Source organism: Ammospiza caudacuta, chromosome 21 (genome assembly GCF_027887145.1).
Source record: "Ammospiza caudacuta isolate bAmmCau1 chromosome 21, bAmmCau1.pri, whole genome shotgun sequence".
In the NCBI taxonomy this organism is placed as follows: Eukaryota; Metazoa; Chordata; class Aves; order Passeriformes; family Passerellidae; genus Ammospiza; species Ammospiza caudacuta.
The window spans coordinates 1,249,231-1,267,593 of NC_080613.1; the positions used below are offsets into that span (position 1 = coordinate 1,249,231).

Below are 18,363 nucleotides of genomic sequence, written 5' to 3' on the forward strand. Positions count from 1 at the left end.
GTGCATCTTCATTTCATTGCTTGTACTTCCTTCTACCAATATAATAAAATAAATTAAGATGATTTACAAAATAATGTGTCTTTCTGTCATCCTGCTGTCAATACATAAGTACTACACCGAAATCTAGCTGATTTCCAAAATGAAAATTCATTACATTTCTGGAAACTTGAACAATCAGCTCCGTGCATTTTAATTAGATTGCCTGTTTTTTCATTTATTACTAATACAGTCCTCTTAACTATGATTTATTTGTTAAACAAAGTGCCATAATCCGTCACTTATTCATCTTAATTTCAGCAAAATTAAAGTAGTCGCCGTTATATTACACCTAATTGCACTTGCAATGAAAAGAACGGAGATGTTAATCAAAATAAATTGAAGATAAACAATAAAATCATTAAATCTTTGCTGCAGTAAGTGTAACTAATCAGTTTTGACTTGAAGCGACCGAACACAAATAATGAATCTGTCAGTAAAGACGCGCTCATTAAATCCAGCCTGGTCCGCCCGGGTCCTGCAGGCAGCGGCAGCCCCGGCCCCGCAGCCCCCGCGCGGCTCCGAGGCAGCGCCGGGCACGGGGGCAGCGGAGCCCGGGCAGGCAGGGCAGGGCAGGGCACGGGGGCAGCGGAGCCCGGGCAGGGCAGGGCAGGGCACGGGGGCAGCGGAGCCCGGGCAGGGCAGGGCAGGGCACGGGGGCAGCGGAGCCCGGGCAGGGCAGGGCAGGGCACGGGGGCAGCGGAGCCCGGGCAGGCAGGGCAGGGCAGGGCACGGGGGCAGCGGAGCCCGGGCAGGCAGGGCAGGGCAGGGCACGGGGGCAGCGGAGCCCGGGCAGGGCAGGGCAGGGCACGGGGACAGCGGAGCCCGGGCAGGGCAGGGCAGGGCACGGGGGCAGCGGAGCCCGGGCAGGGCAGGGCAGGGCACGGGGACAGCGGAGCCCGGGCAGGGCAGGGCAGGGCAGGGCACGGGGGCAGCGGAGCCCGGGCAGGGCAGGGCAGGGCACGGGGACAGCGGAGCCCGGGCAGGGCAGGGCAGGGCACGGGGACAGCGGAGCCCGGGCAGGGCAGGGCAGGGCACGGGGGCAGCGGAGCCCGGGCAGGGCAGGGCAGGGCACGGGGACAGCGGAGCCCGGGCAGGGCAGGGCAGGGCAGGTGCCACACACCGCCCCGCGAGCAGGCGAGGATGCGAACGCCACAGGTACGCAGGGACTCCTGCGAGCACCGCGCCGGCCACACGGAAACATTCTTTGTTTTAGTCACCACCAGCAGGGCAGAGATTAGAGAAGGGGGGAAAGGGAAATGAAACCCAGAAACTCAGAGGTAGGAAGCACTTGGGTTTAAAACTTACTGGAAGTATTAGTTTCATAGCAGATCAATGTAGCTGGCATTGTGTTAAACAATATATGTTAAATAACATGTTTTGCAGTAGTACGAAATACTGATTATAGTCTTCTGCTATCCCCACGGAGTAGTGACAATGCCTGGATTAGCAGCAGAAGCTGTTCATGTCCTCATTGTCTTTCCAGCAGTTACCACTTCTGGCCCCACTACCTCATTACAAGGGGCAGAATGGGCACTCCGGTTATTTCCAAGTATGTTGTTACCCTGGCAAGGAGTCCTGTATCTGAGCAGCCTGGTGAGCTGAGCTAGAGCAATCAGCACTCTCTACGTCAGCTTTTAAATTGTTTATTCAATGATTTCAGTTTCCCCAATGGAGTATTTGTGAGTAATCACTGGTTAGCAGGAGCAATTTCTCTTAAAATAGTTTTGTGCGATACGCCTTTGTCTGCTCTGAGCCACCAACTCAGTGCAGATATAAAATACATCCTTGCCTTTAGTCACACTCAACAAAGTCATTATTTCTTGAACAGTTATCAGTTCCTAAACAGAAGATACTGTTCTGTATTTTTAGGTTTCCCCTCCTTGTATTTTATCAATCATTTTACTTATTTACAAATCTTACTGTGCTTTTTTCTTATAATTTACTTAAGCAATATAATTCAGCTTTAAATGTTGATCAGCACAAAGGATGTCTGCCTGGCTCCTGGGATCAACATAACCAATTAACATTTTACAATGCTAATGCCTTCTCCTGTATTTTAAACAGCGGTCAGTACAAATAAGTGATAGTTTAACAGTTAATATGCTCTAGCTCAAGTATATTTGAGAACTACACACATTTTTAACCTTATTTTTTACTGTCTCTGGATAAGAAATGGACAAGATAACCCAGAGCTCTCTGAGCAGGGGGTCAGTTTCAGCTCAGTTGTCTTCCTTTTCCTCCTTTTCCTTCCTTCCTTCCTTCCTTCCTTCCTTCCTTCCTTCCTTCCTTCCTTCCTTCCTTCCTTCCTTCCTTCCTTCCTTCCTTCCTTCCTTCCTTCCTTCCTTCCTTCCTTCCTTCCTTCCTTCCTTCCTTCCTTCCTTCCTTCCTTCCTTCCTTCCTTCCTTCCTTCCTTCCTTCCTTCCTTCCTTCCTTCCTTCCTTCCTTCCTCTATAGTTCATATTTGAATCACACCAAAAGACAATAACGATGGACAACAACCCCCCAAATTCAGGGTTGGATGACTGCTAAGCAATTTTTTCCCTCTGTTTTTCTCATACTAGTGTGATTTGATATCTGTGAATAATTAGCCTTAATTTTTTTAATAAAAAGTCTAGCTGATGGACCTTTTTGTTTCTGTTCTGCATTTTTCCAGCATTTATAATGTTTAACTTGGGATTTGACATCTCTCAAGGTGCTCATTTGGAATGATTTATATGGGCTTTGTTAGTTCAGTGGCAGGTGGGTAATTCTAGAAATTAAATATTACCTGGTTTTTATTGATATAACTATAAGCACTTAACAGAAGTAGTAAACATTCCTATTCCTAATTTCTAGGAAAGGTAATAAAAACATAAACTGGAAAGTGGCTAGCAGGATAGGAACCGGGTAATGATAAAAAATTACCAAAAGGATGGACCTGATCCTTCATTAGCCAAAAACTCCTAGGGACTGCAGTCAAAATCTGCCTTGAATGAAAATGATCAAGGGCTTTGGAGCTGTGGCCTGTATAAAGTTAATCCGAGAATCTTATTCCAGTTGCTTTCAGCAGGTCTGTAAAAAATATTCTCCAATACAAGTGGCACCAATTGGAGCCCATGTTGGGAAGCCTTGCAGAGGAGCTCAGGATTGAAGGGCCCTGGCAGTGAACCTCCTCTCCTGCCAGGCAGTGAACCCCCTCTCCTGCCAGGCAGTGAACCCCCTCTCCTGCCAGGCAGTGAACCCCTCTCCTGCCAGGCAGTGAACCTCCTCTCCTGCCAGGCAGTGAACCCCCTCTCCTGCCAGGCAGTGAACCCCCTCTCCTGCCAGGCAGTGAACCTCCTCTCCTGCCAGGCAGTGAACCCCCTCTCCTGCCAGGCAGTGAACCCCCTCTCCTGCCAGGCAGTGAACCCCTCTCCTGCCAGGCAGTGAACCTCCTCTCCTGCCAGGCAGTGAACCCCCTCTCCTGCCAGGCAGTGAACCCCCTCTCCTGCCAGGCAGTGAACCTCCTCTCCTGCCAGGCAGTGAACCTCCTCTCCTGCCAGGCAGTGAACCCCCTCCCTGCCTGGCTGTGGCTGCCCCGGGTCACAGGCACAGCCCCCAGGGGATGCACAAGGTCGCTCTCCTTCACTGGGGCTCCACCTTTGCTGCAGGGAAAACACTGCCATAGTCAGGCTTTTCCATGTATTACCTTCTGCTTGCTCGATATTCCAACTACCCTTTGGGGGCTTTTTTGTTTGTTTGTTTGTTACTCTAAAGTGTTTTGGACGTTCTTCAAGTGAAATACATTTTCAAAGCAGAAGCATTGACCATACATGGTGAGAAGCTGAATGGCATGCACTATGTATACAGTGATTCAGGAAAGAGCGGGGGAAGAGTGCAGAGCAGGAAAGAGGGCAGGAATTCTGTTTGGTCCCATTTTGAACAGAAGATGACCTACAAAGACATTTCAAGAGCACAAAGTGAGATTTCACTTTCACAAACAGGAGAAGACAGGTTCAGAATAAATAAGTGGATCTGACATTGGGAACATAGGGATGATAGCTGAATCTGTTTGACTGGGGACTACACCAAAATAAGACTGGATTGGAAGGGGGAGAAGGCAGTAAAAATATAATTCCGCTAAATATCTTCAGAGAGTTGGAGATGTGATGTCAGGATGAAGGATAAGTGTAGAAATTATTATAGAGGCAACTGAAGAACCATGAAAAGACAAGGTCAGGGAAATCAAGAAAGACAAGATGTCAAAATCTGGAATTCAGTCAAAAATTCTGGATGATGAAATGTAAAGGTGGACAAAATTGGAATAGTATTTCTCAGCTTTAACAGAGAAGTCTGTGCTGTGCACAGATCAGCCTGCCTTGGGTATTCACCTCTTAGAGTGAAGGTTTGTGTGCATGTAACACAATTCTCATTCTAGATCTCTAACCCCATCCCACAGCCAGACTCACTGCCTTGTGTTCGTGGCTGTGTGCAGCACCCCAGTTTGGTGGGCAGCAAGTGACTTCAGAGAGCAGTACAACTGCTCCATCAACTCTGACACAAGGTAGCTAAGGGTTGGAAACAAAGGAGTTTCTCTAGAAATACAAGCATATTCAACTGTAACAGAATGTAATTTTGAACATAACAATGTAACATTATAAACTTGACTAAGAAATAACTTGATTCCCAGGACCTCTCAGTTATGGAAAATTATGCAGACTTGAGCAACATGTACTTTCTCAAAAAACACTGCAGGTTCCATTTCCCCAAATGTTTTTCAGAATTTGGTAGGCTTTATTTCATTAATCTATCAGACTTAATACTGTTTTTTCCATTTTCTGTTTCTTTGGTCACTGTATAACATCCTTACGTTTCTTTCCAATAGTTTTTGGTTATCTAATAGATAGCCAAGCTAATGCAAAAACATCAGTCTCCTAAAGGTTCACCTCACAAACCACAGAATTTTGCCAGTTTGCTGATTCTGGAAACATTTTAGTCGAGGTAATGTTCAAACTGCAATTTTCTTAATTGTGAAAAACAGTGTATTCTACAGCAACCCAGGAGAATATAAAATGCCCCACTCTATCAGTAGCCTGTCTGACCCAGTGGCCTGTTCCCAGAAAAGATGAGTCCTATCAGAACACTCCGAATGTCTCCCAGGGAAAATCCTACTCAGCTCCAGGTAGTTGGGACATGGCTCATTTCTCCCCACATGTGCAGGAGTTAGCAGTAGTTAATACCCTACAAGTACACTGAGCTGCCAACCCTACAGAGAGATAAAGGCACTTGCAGAGAGGGATGAATCCCCCCATTTGGGGCAGGATCCCAGGCCATGAGGTCTGTCTGTCTGTCTGTCCTAGTACCAGGCTGGCCAGTGAGCCCAGAGAGCCCTGGCTCAGGGCAGGCCCCCCACACCCCCCGCACACGTGTGCCTTACATTTACTTCTCATTCTGCTGCTGGTGTCCCAGGAGACCATTTTTCATTGGAAATGAATACATTTTAAAACACTGAAACAGCTTTGCAGATTTGGAGGTCACTATACTGGAGGGCTGGAGATGTCCTTTCAGAACAGGCCTCTGAATTCTGATCACATCGTTCTAACTTAGGAGATGGGCAATTTGGTTTTAACGAGTTTATATTTCTTATATATATGGATCTCTGTGTTGTCATTTCCAGATTACCCTTCATACCTTTTAGGGGATAAATGCTTTGTACTTTACTATGTGTACTGATTTTAATCAGACTGTCTGTTCTTGTTGTAATTCAGAAATTTCTGTTTGAAATCCCCTTAGAATTTATTTATTTACTTTCCAGTCTTAGGAGCCGATTTTTAATTAATTAATGAATTTGTTCCAGCACATCTTTTATTTCCTGTGTTTGACAAAACCTCTTCTATATTACATAACACGAGAAAATTTAGTATGTCTATTTTACCCTAAATTCTGTGTGGAAATGCTAATACAAACAAGTCATTTACCTTCGTTTCAGTGTCACTGTATTCTCATTAGTTTTCTTACTTTTCTACCAAATAGCCCACTGGACTTATAAAATGTCTTACAGGCTTGCTGGTTCTTAATACTTGAAAAAAATCTTATTTTCATGTCAGGCTATCTGCTCCTCAAATCCTCTGTCATCCTTCTAATCTCCACTGGGTATCTTAGCCACTGTGCTTTATCCCTATTGACTTCACAAGTTATAATTTTACCTTCAGAAAAAGACATGTTTGCCCATACAATCTCGGTGAACCTTCCTGTAGCCCATGGCTTGTTTTTGCTTGTCAGTGTCCGTGTTTGTTTGGGATTATGCGTGCCTTCTGCTACCCTGTTATGGTTGCTCAAGTAGCCTCCATGCTGAGTCGAAGGATTTTAATTTCCTCACTTCTGACTTTAGGGTCTTTTTAACTAGCTTCCTCATTTTTTGTACAATCTCTCCCCTGAGGATGTTGAAGTTAATTATATTGTGGTCACTATTACTTAGTGGTTCAGCTTTACTTACTTTATAAACTAACTCCTGTGTATTACTTGAGAGGCTTTTCTTGACTTAGTTCTTTATAGCTCTACGATTAAAACAACTAACATATGTATCAAAACATTTTTTAAACATCCTACAGGACTAACTGGAAAGTCTAGAAAAAGGTGAGTACTTACAGGGGAATTAATAACAAGGACCAAGAGCATTAACCCTGGTGAAATACCACCCAGTCTTCATTAACTGTAAGAGCAGGACAAATCAAACCACATTTAACGATGGCTCCATTTAGAGGCAGCAGGACAGGAGCATACTGGTATCCCCACCTTATAATTTTAAATTATATCACAAAAGTGTCAGAACTAGACTCAAAAGAGCATTTCCAGCAGGATGTTATCCCCATTTTAGAGAAAAGAAGCATATTTGCTGGCTTGCAGTAGTGCCTATTTAAAGTTTCTCTATTGAATTCAGAGGAGATTGGTATTTGCTAGCTGATGGTATCACCTCATTATACTTTGATCATGTATAGTTGCAGTAATTACACAAATAAAATTGACTTTTTTGTGAAGTATAAAGTATCAGTGTCTAGGTAAGTGCACTTTGGGTTGTGTTTGGTTTTTACCCCCCAAAATATAATGGGATCATTAGCATCAAAGAACTAATTAAAGTAACATTTAGAAATAAAACACCACTCTTTTTTTTTCTTAAACAATGCCTACAGGTTCAGAAGAAAGCTATCCTGTACTGTGATACTGAAGAATAATGCTACATGTTTTAAAAAATTAAGTAAACTACAGACACCAACAACGACAATATTAAGACAACCCCCAAGTTAGTATTAAGAATCTCTGAATTCTTAATATGACCAAGCTTCTTCCCCCACCAGGTACAGGACATCAGACACATCTCATTTGAACTTCTTGGACAAAATGGGAGTACAAACAAGAATGGAAAGATCTGGAACTTACTTACCCCAGTATCAATCAGGGCTAACATTACTGATGTCTTCTGAACACCAAAGCAGGAAAATCAGTAAAAGAAATTTGTAGGCCATCAACTTCATTTTATATATTTAAGCTCGGAACAGTTACTGCCTGCTTAGCACTAGCTGCTGCCAGAAAGGTAAGCTGGAATGTCATGCTTCAGCAATCATATGGAATTACACTCATATAAAATGAGTACAAATTACATAAGACTCAGACCCCTACTATTCAATCACTGTTATGCTTTTGAAGATTATAGAAATTTAAATATTTTACCAATTTTCTACATAGCAACATGAACTAAATCTTGATTTTAACATTATACAGTTCAATTTTGATACCAACACATACCTTCCCATTGTTCAAACAACCAGCTTACATTACAGAAGTGCCACTTGATGTTTTCTTAATAACAATTTAAAAATAATAGTTTATGACAACTTAATAAGTAGTGAGCCATGAATAGTTATGTTCCCCCATCCTGTGGCAGAAAGGATAAGTGATTCCTCCTTAGAAAAGCAGTGAAGCTGACACTGCTAGTGGTCTTTTGATTTATGGTGATTGTAATGATTACATTTGAAGCTTGGCTCAAAATATGCTTTAATTTTACATCAAAAAGTTCTTTTAATTGCTACTAGAAACTCTGAAATTAGGATCCCATCAACTCTGTGAGATGGGGAAAACACAAAGAAAATAACACTGCCTGCACCAATGCTTCATACCAAGATTTTATTATTCTTATTTCTAGAATGAGTGCAACAAAATATAACACCATGTTTCAAATAATAAACATCACCAAGTTAGAAACACTGCATTTTATAAATTCCTTGTTCTTTTGTTCATTCATTCATTTGTTCACACCTTCCTTTCTTACTTCTTCTTTTATCTCTTTCTTTTTCCTTCCCTCCCTTTCATGCTGCTACCAGCTTAAGCTGGGCACTACTGTACAAGAGTTTAGTATTATCTGAAGTAAGTACTTCCCTCTGCTCCTACAACTTATGTCTTGCTGTTCTGGATTTCTCCTAAGAATCCTTGTTCTTCCAGGCTCATTAGTAACTTAGAGGGACTTGAATGTAGCAGTCTGATTTACATCAGTGATCTTATTCCTTTCAGCTCAGGAGGGTTATCTTTTCTGTGACAAAGGCTATCACAGATATGAATAACTATTTTCATACTGGGCTTTTTTTCGTCTAGCTGGAATCACACCATCATAGATTTTGCCTCATAAATCTGACTTCACTTTATAGAGCAATAACGGTACAGTCAGCACTCTGCCATCACAGCAAGGTGAACAGAGAAGAGTAACTTAGGTCAGTTGCTTCTTTATTATTGGCAGATGAAATAGTGTCTTCAACAGCTTCAGAGCAAGAAGCAGGCAGGCAGTGTTTGTGCTGAGGAGGCATAGCCATTCCAAGAAGCCAGAGCCAGAGCCAGAGGATTTTTGCAACATGCAAGGATGGGTCTATAGGCCCCAGAGTAAAGCAAACCACTGAGTAGCAACCTACTGTTATTACCTACCTAGTGTTAATTTAAAGCTGCTTGGGTGAAAATTTGGAGAATGAAATATGTGTGAGACAGTATCAGGTAGCAGAAACACAAGAGTTCTGCTAACTCTGGTATACTGCAGGAAGAGGAGGATAAACACTGTAAAGCCTATTCCAACTAGTTAGAACTGCATTTAAAAAATTTGGGACCAATGCTGCAGAACTTTGTCTGTTCCTTTGAAAGATGGCCATTTCCTGTTTTTCCAAAGATTTGAGTGTTTCACCAGTTTTCTTTACCCCTCCTATGCTTTTTCTTTATTTCACCTCCTGGTGTCTTTGGTAACACGCACAGGTATGTTTATGGTGAGCTGGATATATTTTGGGTGCAAAACTCCTGTTATAGGCTAGTGAGTGCTCTGAGGCGAAGGTAAAGGTAAAAGCCTAACACGTTTATAGCAGGAAGAATTTCTGAAATTAGAGAAGGGCTGTGTTAGATGATAAGGCAAACAGATCCAGCAGGTGAGAGCACAAGTGATTATGGGGAAGATGCTGGCAGGAGACAGTTTAAAAATGGTCTCCGCACACACCAAATGTGAAACAACCAAAAAAACATGTCCACTCTTTTACCATAATATTTTTCTAAGCACTGACTTCCTGATGCCAAATGGGCTAATTCTCTCTTATGCAAACAATGGAATCAGTAAAGGGAAAAAAACCAATTTTTTTCTGGCAGAAAAATCACTGCACAGTTAAAGACAAAACCCAGATAGTTCTCATAGACTTTTTGCTAGTTTCCCCCTAAAATTAAATAACCAATTCTGTTAATCATAAGAGATTCTGATGAGGAAGATGTCTGTTGAGAGACAGTAGCACAGGGAAATGTTTGCCATATTTAGATCTCCTTTCATTAAAAATGAAGAGGCCATTTCAGGTCAATCATCTTGAGCTCTTTTCTTTAGGGGAATGACTCTCCAGCATGGCTCATTACATTAAAGGATTTCACAGGCCTGAGTTATAGCTATTGGTATAATCACAGGTATGAGAAATAAGAATAGTTATTTCTTATTTCTTTGTGAATGGAAAATGAAAAGGTCATTCAGTGTATGGTACTTCAAACACTTGAAAGGGAAAGTATTTTACTGCTTGCTTAGCTTTTAAAAGGAAGCCTACAGAGGGTAGAAGCAACGACAGGTAGACTGAGAGGAATACTGAGAAATTGTCTCAACAGCCAGCTATCAGGTTAGGAAAGCTAAACCCTGATAGAATCAGTTCTGGCCAGGGATGTCAGGGGCATGGAGAAAAGCACCTCTAGGTACATTGATAATAGGAAGAACAGGGAAAAAATGGGTGCTTTGAGGAAGGGGATGGGGGACCTGGTTACTCAGGACATGGAGAAGGCTGAGGTACTCAGTGATGGTTTTGCCTTGATCTTCACTGGCACATCTTCTGTCCACACTGCCCACACTGCAGAGGCAAAGGCAGGGCCTGGAGAAGATCAGGTTTGAGGCCATCTAAAGAACCTGAAGGCGCACAAGCTGATGGAACTGAGATACATCCACAGGTCCTGAGAGAACTGGCGGATGATGTTACTGAGCCACTACCCATTGGATTTCAGGAGTCAGGGCAATCCAGCCATGTTCCCCCTGATGGGAAGGCAGGATGAGCAGTCTCACCTCTGTGCTGGGCAGCACCATGGAGCAGACCTCTTGGAAACTGCTGAGGCATGTGGAAAATCAGGCAATGATTGGTGACAGTCAACATGGAGCTGTGGTCAATGGCTCGGCTCCATATCCAAGGGCAGCTCAGTGCCTGATCCCACTAAAGCTGCTATTTTGAAGCAGCATCTGTGGCTGAGAAAACACATTAATTTATTGGAGGCTGTGAGAGACTTCTACATATTTCCACATTCTTGCACTCTTCCTTAAACATCTCCTAGCATTCAGTTCTGGAGACAGAATGCTTTTGATTTAACTCTTTGGTTATGTTCTTGTAACTGAATTTTGATGGCGGTTTCCCCCCTTTTTTGGCTTTGATGTTTTCTTCTGTATTTTCTAAAGATCCATTTCACTCCATGCAGTTACAGATTATTGTTTCTTAACTTGTAATGGAAAACTAGTCACTGTAACCTATTTCCATCCCTACAAACAGGTACATAGGCTGATTTCAACATCTCTCTTGTTTCAGGGCATAAGCGAATGTCTCTGAGGGTAACCAGCTATCCTAACAATGCCTGATGAATCCCAGTCTGGGAGCATTAAGAACAGGCTTGTTTCTCAAGTAACATATGTGAACACTTCTGGAGGCTGTTTGCCATGACCTGATCCATAACTCATGAGGCTCATTGTTTGATAACAACAAGAATTACAAAATTAAGGTTGATTAAATAACTTCTGCTTCACATCTAAAAAATACCTTTAAAAGGCTTTTCATTGGTTTCTAATACTCATCCTAATATTCATCCACTGACAAATTAAGAAAAACGTACATGAACATTATAATCAATATTAGTCAGATAGCAGGATATTCTCTTCCAAGGCATAATCTTTTAGATGAAGCTTTACTATTGATCTCTACAGTCAGCATTTTTTCCCTTGCCATTCTCATTGGCTGAAATGTAGCAGGGAGAATGTCCCCAGTAAATTCAGGTTACATTGTGCTTCAGCAGGGTTGTCACGGTGGAGCAGAAACAGTAACTGTGTTCTCATGTACATTTGATGCTGTGAGTGTGTTATATACTAAAATACAGGCTCAGCCACATTCACCAAATCCATCCTAGAGCATCAGACCTCTATTTCTAAGGCACTGAACTTAAATGCTCAGGTCAATCTGGAAGCATCCTAAAGCTTTCACCAAGCTTTTAATTCCTGGATTATTTTCTTCTGCCTGAAGTTTCCCTTCTGCTTCCCTTTTGTCTGCTACTAATGCTTCATCTCTTCTGGGAGGGTGATTCACAGTTAATCAGCTCATCTGTTCTGAGCCACTCACACCCAGGGCTCCGTGGCCAGGCCAGCAGGCATTGCTGGAACCCCTCGCTCTCCTCGGGGGCTTTGCTGTCCCTGCTGGCCTGTCACTGGGACACAATTACATCAACCATTGGGCCAGCTGCAAACGGGGGGGCATCGACAGTTGCAGAAAATGGGATTTGGGGTATCTAATGAGCAGCTTATTTACATGAATACATCAGGTAAAGATAGGGGAAAAAAGTTCTGGGCTGAATGCCTACTTCCCAACTGCTCCCCTTCTCTGGCAGAGGGTTTAAATTGTTCATCTGAACCACCCAGCCTTTTATTCCTTAGTATGTCCAGTTTAAAAACAATGAAATATAAACCAGTCTACTACTCTTGCATACATGTCCCTATTAAATATTTACTACATCTGTTCATATTAATAAGTTTACCTTTAAATCTTTGAAAAGCTCAGTACACAAAACAGACCAAAACTAAAATTGTGAGTAGCTCTGCCTCTTAAATTTAATGTCAATTAATGTTCCAAAAAAAGAACATGTGATGAAATGTAAGAGTGATGAAATGTAAGAAATTCTGTTAGCCGCTCCTAAAATGCTGGGGTTTCCACATAGTTATTTTACACTGCATCAGCATTGTGTTTACCAGCTTCCTTATTTTTTAACTCATTACTGACCATAGGGGTTTTTTGCTTTTGCAACCAATTTTAACACTATTTCTGTAAACTCACCACCATTTGATGGTTATATGTGCAACCCTTAGTGCACCGTTTAAGGGTTAGAATATCCTGTTGGAACACAGTAATTTTGGTTACAAAGCTACTTTACATGGATATGGGAATGACTGAAGGAGACAGGGAACAAACAACGACTCAGGGCTGGGGACAGGTCTGTCCACAGCACAGAACAGGGCAGGGCTCAATGCTGAGGTCTGAGCTTACACATGGCTGCTGTGGCAGAGGCTGTGGGTGGAACCTGTGGTGGAAGCACCTCATCTCAAGAACTCAAATTAGTACCAGAAACACTCCTCCTCATCTCCCCAAACATGTCTTTGACTTAATGTAAATGTGAATAATCTTTTAGGTCTTTTTGCATAGTGTTTAACACGTTTTAAATTTATTATTGAATGAAGGTGGTATGATTTTTCCTACCCAGGCTCTCTGGGGAGCAAATAGGATATTAAAGGATCTCAGATGGGATATACTCTCTCCCATCTTTCTAGCTGACTAAGTTCTTCAGCCAAGCACTTGGTGTCCACAAGGATTTGCACTTTAGACACCTTTTAAAGACAAATTTTCAATTCTTTCATTCCTCACTGCAGATCATCCTCAAAGTTAAAAATTTCTACATTATACTAGAAATCCTCCAAACCTTCCTGAAAACCTCCTGTAAATCATGTTTAATGAAAGAGTTGGGTACCTGTTTGTTCCTGTTTGCCGACTCCAACCCAGCACGTTTCAAAAGCTGTCTATCTGCGATTTCTGAGTCAATGTAAGACATGTTCCCAGCAGACTGCATTCCTTTTCTGAGAAATCTCCAGTCCCCTTTATAACCTTGCTTGGCCTTGAGATTCTCTCTAGTCATGTTTTACTGTTTTTTCAGCCAGTTTGGTCTCTGTGCCCACAGTGCACAATGTTCTGTCAGAGAACAGGCACCTCTCCCAGCCCCTCCCTCTGCCTCTTTCCTTTGACTTCTGCAATTCTTGGACATCGAATACCTGTTCCGGCCTGAGACTCCGGCCTGTGCCCATGGGCACAGCTCCCCTCTGCATGGGGGTTTCCAAGATGGAAAGGCAGTCCTGCTCCTCATCTGGCCTGGATATCAGTGGATATTCAGGGCACGGGATCAGGCAGTGACGCGGTTTGGCCCCGTCAGTCCCAGCCTGGCACTGCTGTTCCGTGTCACTCCAGGCCGCACTTCAGCTGCTAAACGCGGCGGGGCAGCTGAGGAGGCCAGAAAGGAGCAGGGCCGGTCCTGCCTGACCCCCCTGAGGGGAGCGGGGCCCGTCCCGCCGCGGGGCTCCCGCCTGAATCCCCCTGAGGGGAGCGGGGCCCGTCCCGCCCGGGGTTCCAGGCTGAATCTCTCTGAGGGAGAGCGGGGCCCGTCCCGCCCGGGGTTCCAGGCTGAATCTCTCTGAGGGAGAGCGGGGCCCGTCCCGCCGCGGGGTTCAAGGCTGAATCTCTCTGAGGGAGAGCGGGGCCCGTCCCGCCGCGGGGTTCCAGGCTGAATCTCTCTGAGGGAGAGCGGGGCCCGTCCCGCCGCGGGGTTCAAGGCTGAATATCGCTGAGGGGAGCGGGGCCACTCCGCATTGCCATTGCCGACCCCCGGCGCTCCCGGCCACAGTCACAGAGATACAGCATAGGTCGGGTAGGAAGGGACTTTTTGGGGCATCTGGTCCAACCTCTCTGTCCAGACAGTCATGAGAACACATGGTACAGGCTTGTGTCCTGACGGTTCTGGAATATTCCCCCGAGGGAGACTCCACATCCTCTCGGGACAATCTGTTCCAGTGCTCGGGCACTCGCGCAGAGAAGGAATTCTGCCTCGTTTTCGGGTGGAACTTGCTGTGCATCAGTTCCTGCCCGTTGCCGGGTTTCCTGTGGCTCAGCACCACGAGCAGAGCCCGGTCCTTTCCCTGCCGGTTGCCCCAGACAGGCACACACCGCCCGCCCCGGGCCCCGCCGCACTACAGCTCCCGGCAACCTCCGCGCCGTGACTCGGCCGGGGCGCCGCGGCGCGGGCCGGGATGGAGTGAGGGGCGAGCGGCGGACAGAGCGCGGCCCTGCGGCCCCCGCCCGTGTCTCGCTCCGCCCCGGGTCTATGCGTCCCCCCGGAGACCATGGGATCCAGGATCAAGTGAGTGCCCTCCGCAGCTCTCCAGACCCGCTTCAGGCCCTCGGGAGAGCGAGAAGGGGACTGACTTCCCCGCCCTCCCTCCGCTCCGTGTGAGGCCGCGCGGGCGGGACCCCGGCCGAGCCCGTGGGCCTCGGCTTGGGCGAGAAGGAGAGGGAGAAGGAAGGGGAGAGAGCGCTCCCTGCCCCGCCGGCCGGAGGGACGGGCAGGACGGGCCGTCCGAGCCCAACTCCGGGCGGGACCCCGGCGGGACCCTCCGGCCCTGCCCCAGGAGAGGGGCCAGAGCCGACCCTGCCTCACTCCGAGCCCGCTGCCCCTCCCGCTCTCCGGGCCGGGCGGGGAGCGCAGTGCAATGTTATCGGTGCAGGCCCGAGGGAGGGCGGGGGTGCTGCGTTGGGAACATCTTCATTGCCAGCACAGCCGACGCCTGTTCGGGGGTGGGGAGGGATCGAGGGAGTACACATTTCTTCATTTCTTTGCCCAGAGTGTGCTGACGGAAGGACTACAGTCTGGCTAGGTGATAGCCAAAGTGCATTAGCAAAGGGGTCTGGGGGAAGGAGTGATGCAAGTGATTGATGTGCTGGGCCTGCAGATCCATGCCCTCAGTGTTGGGGTTTTTTTTAAATTTTCATAAAATTGATTGTTGATTTATTGGTAAACCTTGTTGATATGTTTGGTATATTCACTTTAAAAGTCTCAGTTTGTTCGTGTGCCATTCCAGGAAAATTCAGTTCCTCGGACACAGGTAGAGCTGTAATAAAGTTATTGCCAAACAGGGAGTGCTGACATCTCTGTGTGTGAAAGGGTTACAGAGTGGAGAGACCCAGGTAGATCCTGTTTCATTCAGCAAGTGCGGTTGAGCACTTATTTTTCCTTCTTGAACACAGTGTTCTTCAGGACTTGGGCTTTAACTTTTCACTTGTTTTCTTTAACTTGAATACAAGACTAGAGGGGACAGAATTTGTGTGATGACACATCTTCATGTTCCCAAGCCTATAGGCTGGATAGATGAAAACACGTCTCTTCAGTTGGGTGTTTTAGGAAAATGTAAGCGGATAATGAGTGTTTGTAATGATAGCACTGTGGCAATTGGTTGGTTCCAGAAAGGAATGAACCTTTCTTCCTTCCTTAGGCATACTGTGGGTCTGAGTTTTGCGCCTTTTTGGAGTATATGTTCTCAGCTATTGCTGCAGAGAAATGAAAGCCTGAGAAACTGGTTAAACTCTTACAGTCAAATACAGGTAGAATTGAAAACTGTACGTATTTCGGCAGCAGAGCAGAGTGTATCTCTGACTTGCACCTTCAGACCCTGCAGCAGTCACCCTTGCTTGGATCACTTCAAGGTTATGATCCAAAATTACTTGTTATGATGACCTTATCTTAAATTTTTTAAGGGGTTGATGCTTACTTTAAGTGCAGTTTGTTTTGTGGTGCACACTGAATCCACAGGCTGGGTTTGCCATCTTTGGGTGTGTGGTTGCTGAGTGGGGCTTTGAGTAGACTTTGCGAAATGAGAATGTCAGGCAGGTGAGATGCTCCAACTAGAAACTGGTGCCAGGGAGATGTAGCTGTTAGAAATACTTAGTGCAGCCAGTGGAGTTAAGGACTTTTTCTGTGCTAAGTCTTTCGGTGTGAACTTGTCTTTCCCAATCACCAGAGTAGCAAAGGTAATAAAGAGGCAATAAACCCAGGTAAACATTGCTTTTCATTCTTCTTGGACTTTGTGAGAAAGCATTTTGTCTACTGAGTGAATAAGCAACTTTGCCTTGAGCAACACATAATAAACTGGTTTTTTTTCACTTTGAACAGAACACTGTGCCTGAGTAGTGTAAGGACAAAATTTCAAAACAGTCTTAAAATATATTGAGTGAGAGAGAGCCTGTCTGAGTAAGAGGCTTTTCTGGTCTGCCTTTCTGAGCTGGATGTTTAATCCAGCAAGGACTTCAATGTTGGTAAGTAACTTCCTTATTGGGACAGGTTGGAAGTGTGAATGGGAGAACTGTTTGTGTACTGGGTAGGGTGAGGCACATCTGCTTTAGGGGTGTCACCAGTGTGTGCTGGAGCCCCAGTAAACATCCAGCAGTCTGATCCCTTGCTTCCTGCAGTAGATTGATAACTGAGGGATATTGAACTGCTTGGCACAGGATCCCTTGTGTGCACTGTGATAGACTCTGCATGAAACCTGGGCATATCTGTCAGTTAGATTTCTGATGGGTGTATAATAATGAGTCATTTGAGTGAAAGATTGCTTAGAGAAAAGTATCAGTAGCTGCATCAGACTGAAGTGAAAGAAATCAAGGAATTGCCAGCAGTCCTGTAAGCTTTTGGCTTCTGTGTAGCTGCAGGCAAAAAAAAAGCTCCATTGAGTGTTGTGCTGGGTTAATCCTGTGTTGGGGCACGTCTCAGGGAGCGTGCCAGGCACTCTGTGCCAGCCAGGTGAGGCAGCACAGGAGCTTTGTTAACCTGCTGCTGTCACTGCTCCCGAGCCTCTGAACTCCATGTTACACGACAGAAAGGATTTCTTATTTATTTCTATTAAGTGATGTGTCAATATCAGTCTGTTCAGCAGAATGGCATTGCACTGTCATGCAGTTGGCATGTCCCTTTCCAGAGGGGGTTCTGTTTCACTGGTGGCACAATAGATGCCAAGTGTACATCTGAGAAACCTTTCAGAGATTTAACAGAACATTTGTTATGTACTAAGATGAAATATTATCTACCCAGGGAATACCAGGCAAAAAAGTTAAATATATGGAAATTAATCGAGGCTTTGGTTATAGTTTCTGAATTGAATTAGTGATTACAGGTTTCTGCTAATAATTTACTTTTTGCAAGAGTTGAGCAACTAAGTCTTGTTACAGGACAACTAATTATCAGGCAATGTCAGACTCTTCTCTTATGCCTCAGTTCTTCAGCAGAATGATACTTTCTGTCATAAATGCTATTGCATTTTCCTATGTGTACCAAAAATGCTGCTAACAGAATTGAAATGGGCTGTAGATATGTAAAGTCTGTACTTCCAGCCATCCAGCTTCGGAGAAGGGCTTGGTTTAATTTTATTCTGAGTAAATCTCTTACAGTTTGGTAAAACTACATTTTTTGATCATAAAAGATGCATAAATATCTTATTTGAAATATCTTATTTCAGTGTAATATTGGATTTCATATGGATTGCTTTGAAATGGATGTTATTTTTAGATCAGAGATTTGAAGTAATTCATACAACTAGCATTTATCACAGAAGTATTATTTTCTCATATAGCTCCTTCCTAAGTTAGAGTTTACAGAGAAGTATTGCATTTCCTTCTGAAATAACCTACTTCTCAAATAAGTGAGGTATTGTGTCTCGTTGTACCTCTGTGTCCTATGTAGTTTTTAAATTGCATCTAATTGTTCACTTGTTCACATGGGTCCGTAAGTGATTGTTGGAGGAGGGAACTCGGTGTGTGTGCAAGGCTCTGTGCTGTGGAGGATGGCTGGGCTTTCTGTGCAATGCTCAGGTGACACTGGACTACAGAATACACATTTCTGATCCTGTTTATGCTGTATTTGCAAACTGTATGAAGTCTCATAGTGAGTTGTTTCCTTAATGCCTCTGAAAAGTTATAAAATAGC

General features: G+C 44.6%; 1 protein-coding gene across 4 annotated transcripts in view; it reads left to right on the forward strand.

Annotated features, from left to right (window-relative positions):
* The first annotated feature begins 14,643 nt into the window (after positions 1-14,643).
* The window catches only part of DENND1A (DENN domain containing 1A), a 145,886-nt gene continuing 142,166 nt past the window's right edge, over positions 14,644-18,363 (forward strand). For all 4 annotated transcript variants that reach the window (XM_058818155.1, XM_058818153.1, XM_058818156.1 and 1 more), the window contains exon 1: positions 14,644-14,751. In XM_058818155.1, coding sequence (XP_058674138.1) covers positions 14,735-14,751 — 17 coding nt within the window. In that variant the 5' untranslated portion in view covers positions 14,644-14,734. The remainder of the gene's footprint in view (positions 14,752-18,363) is intronic.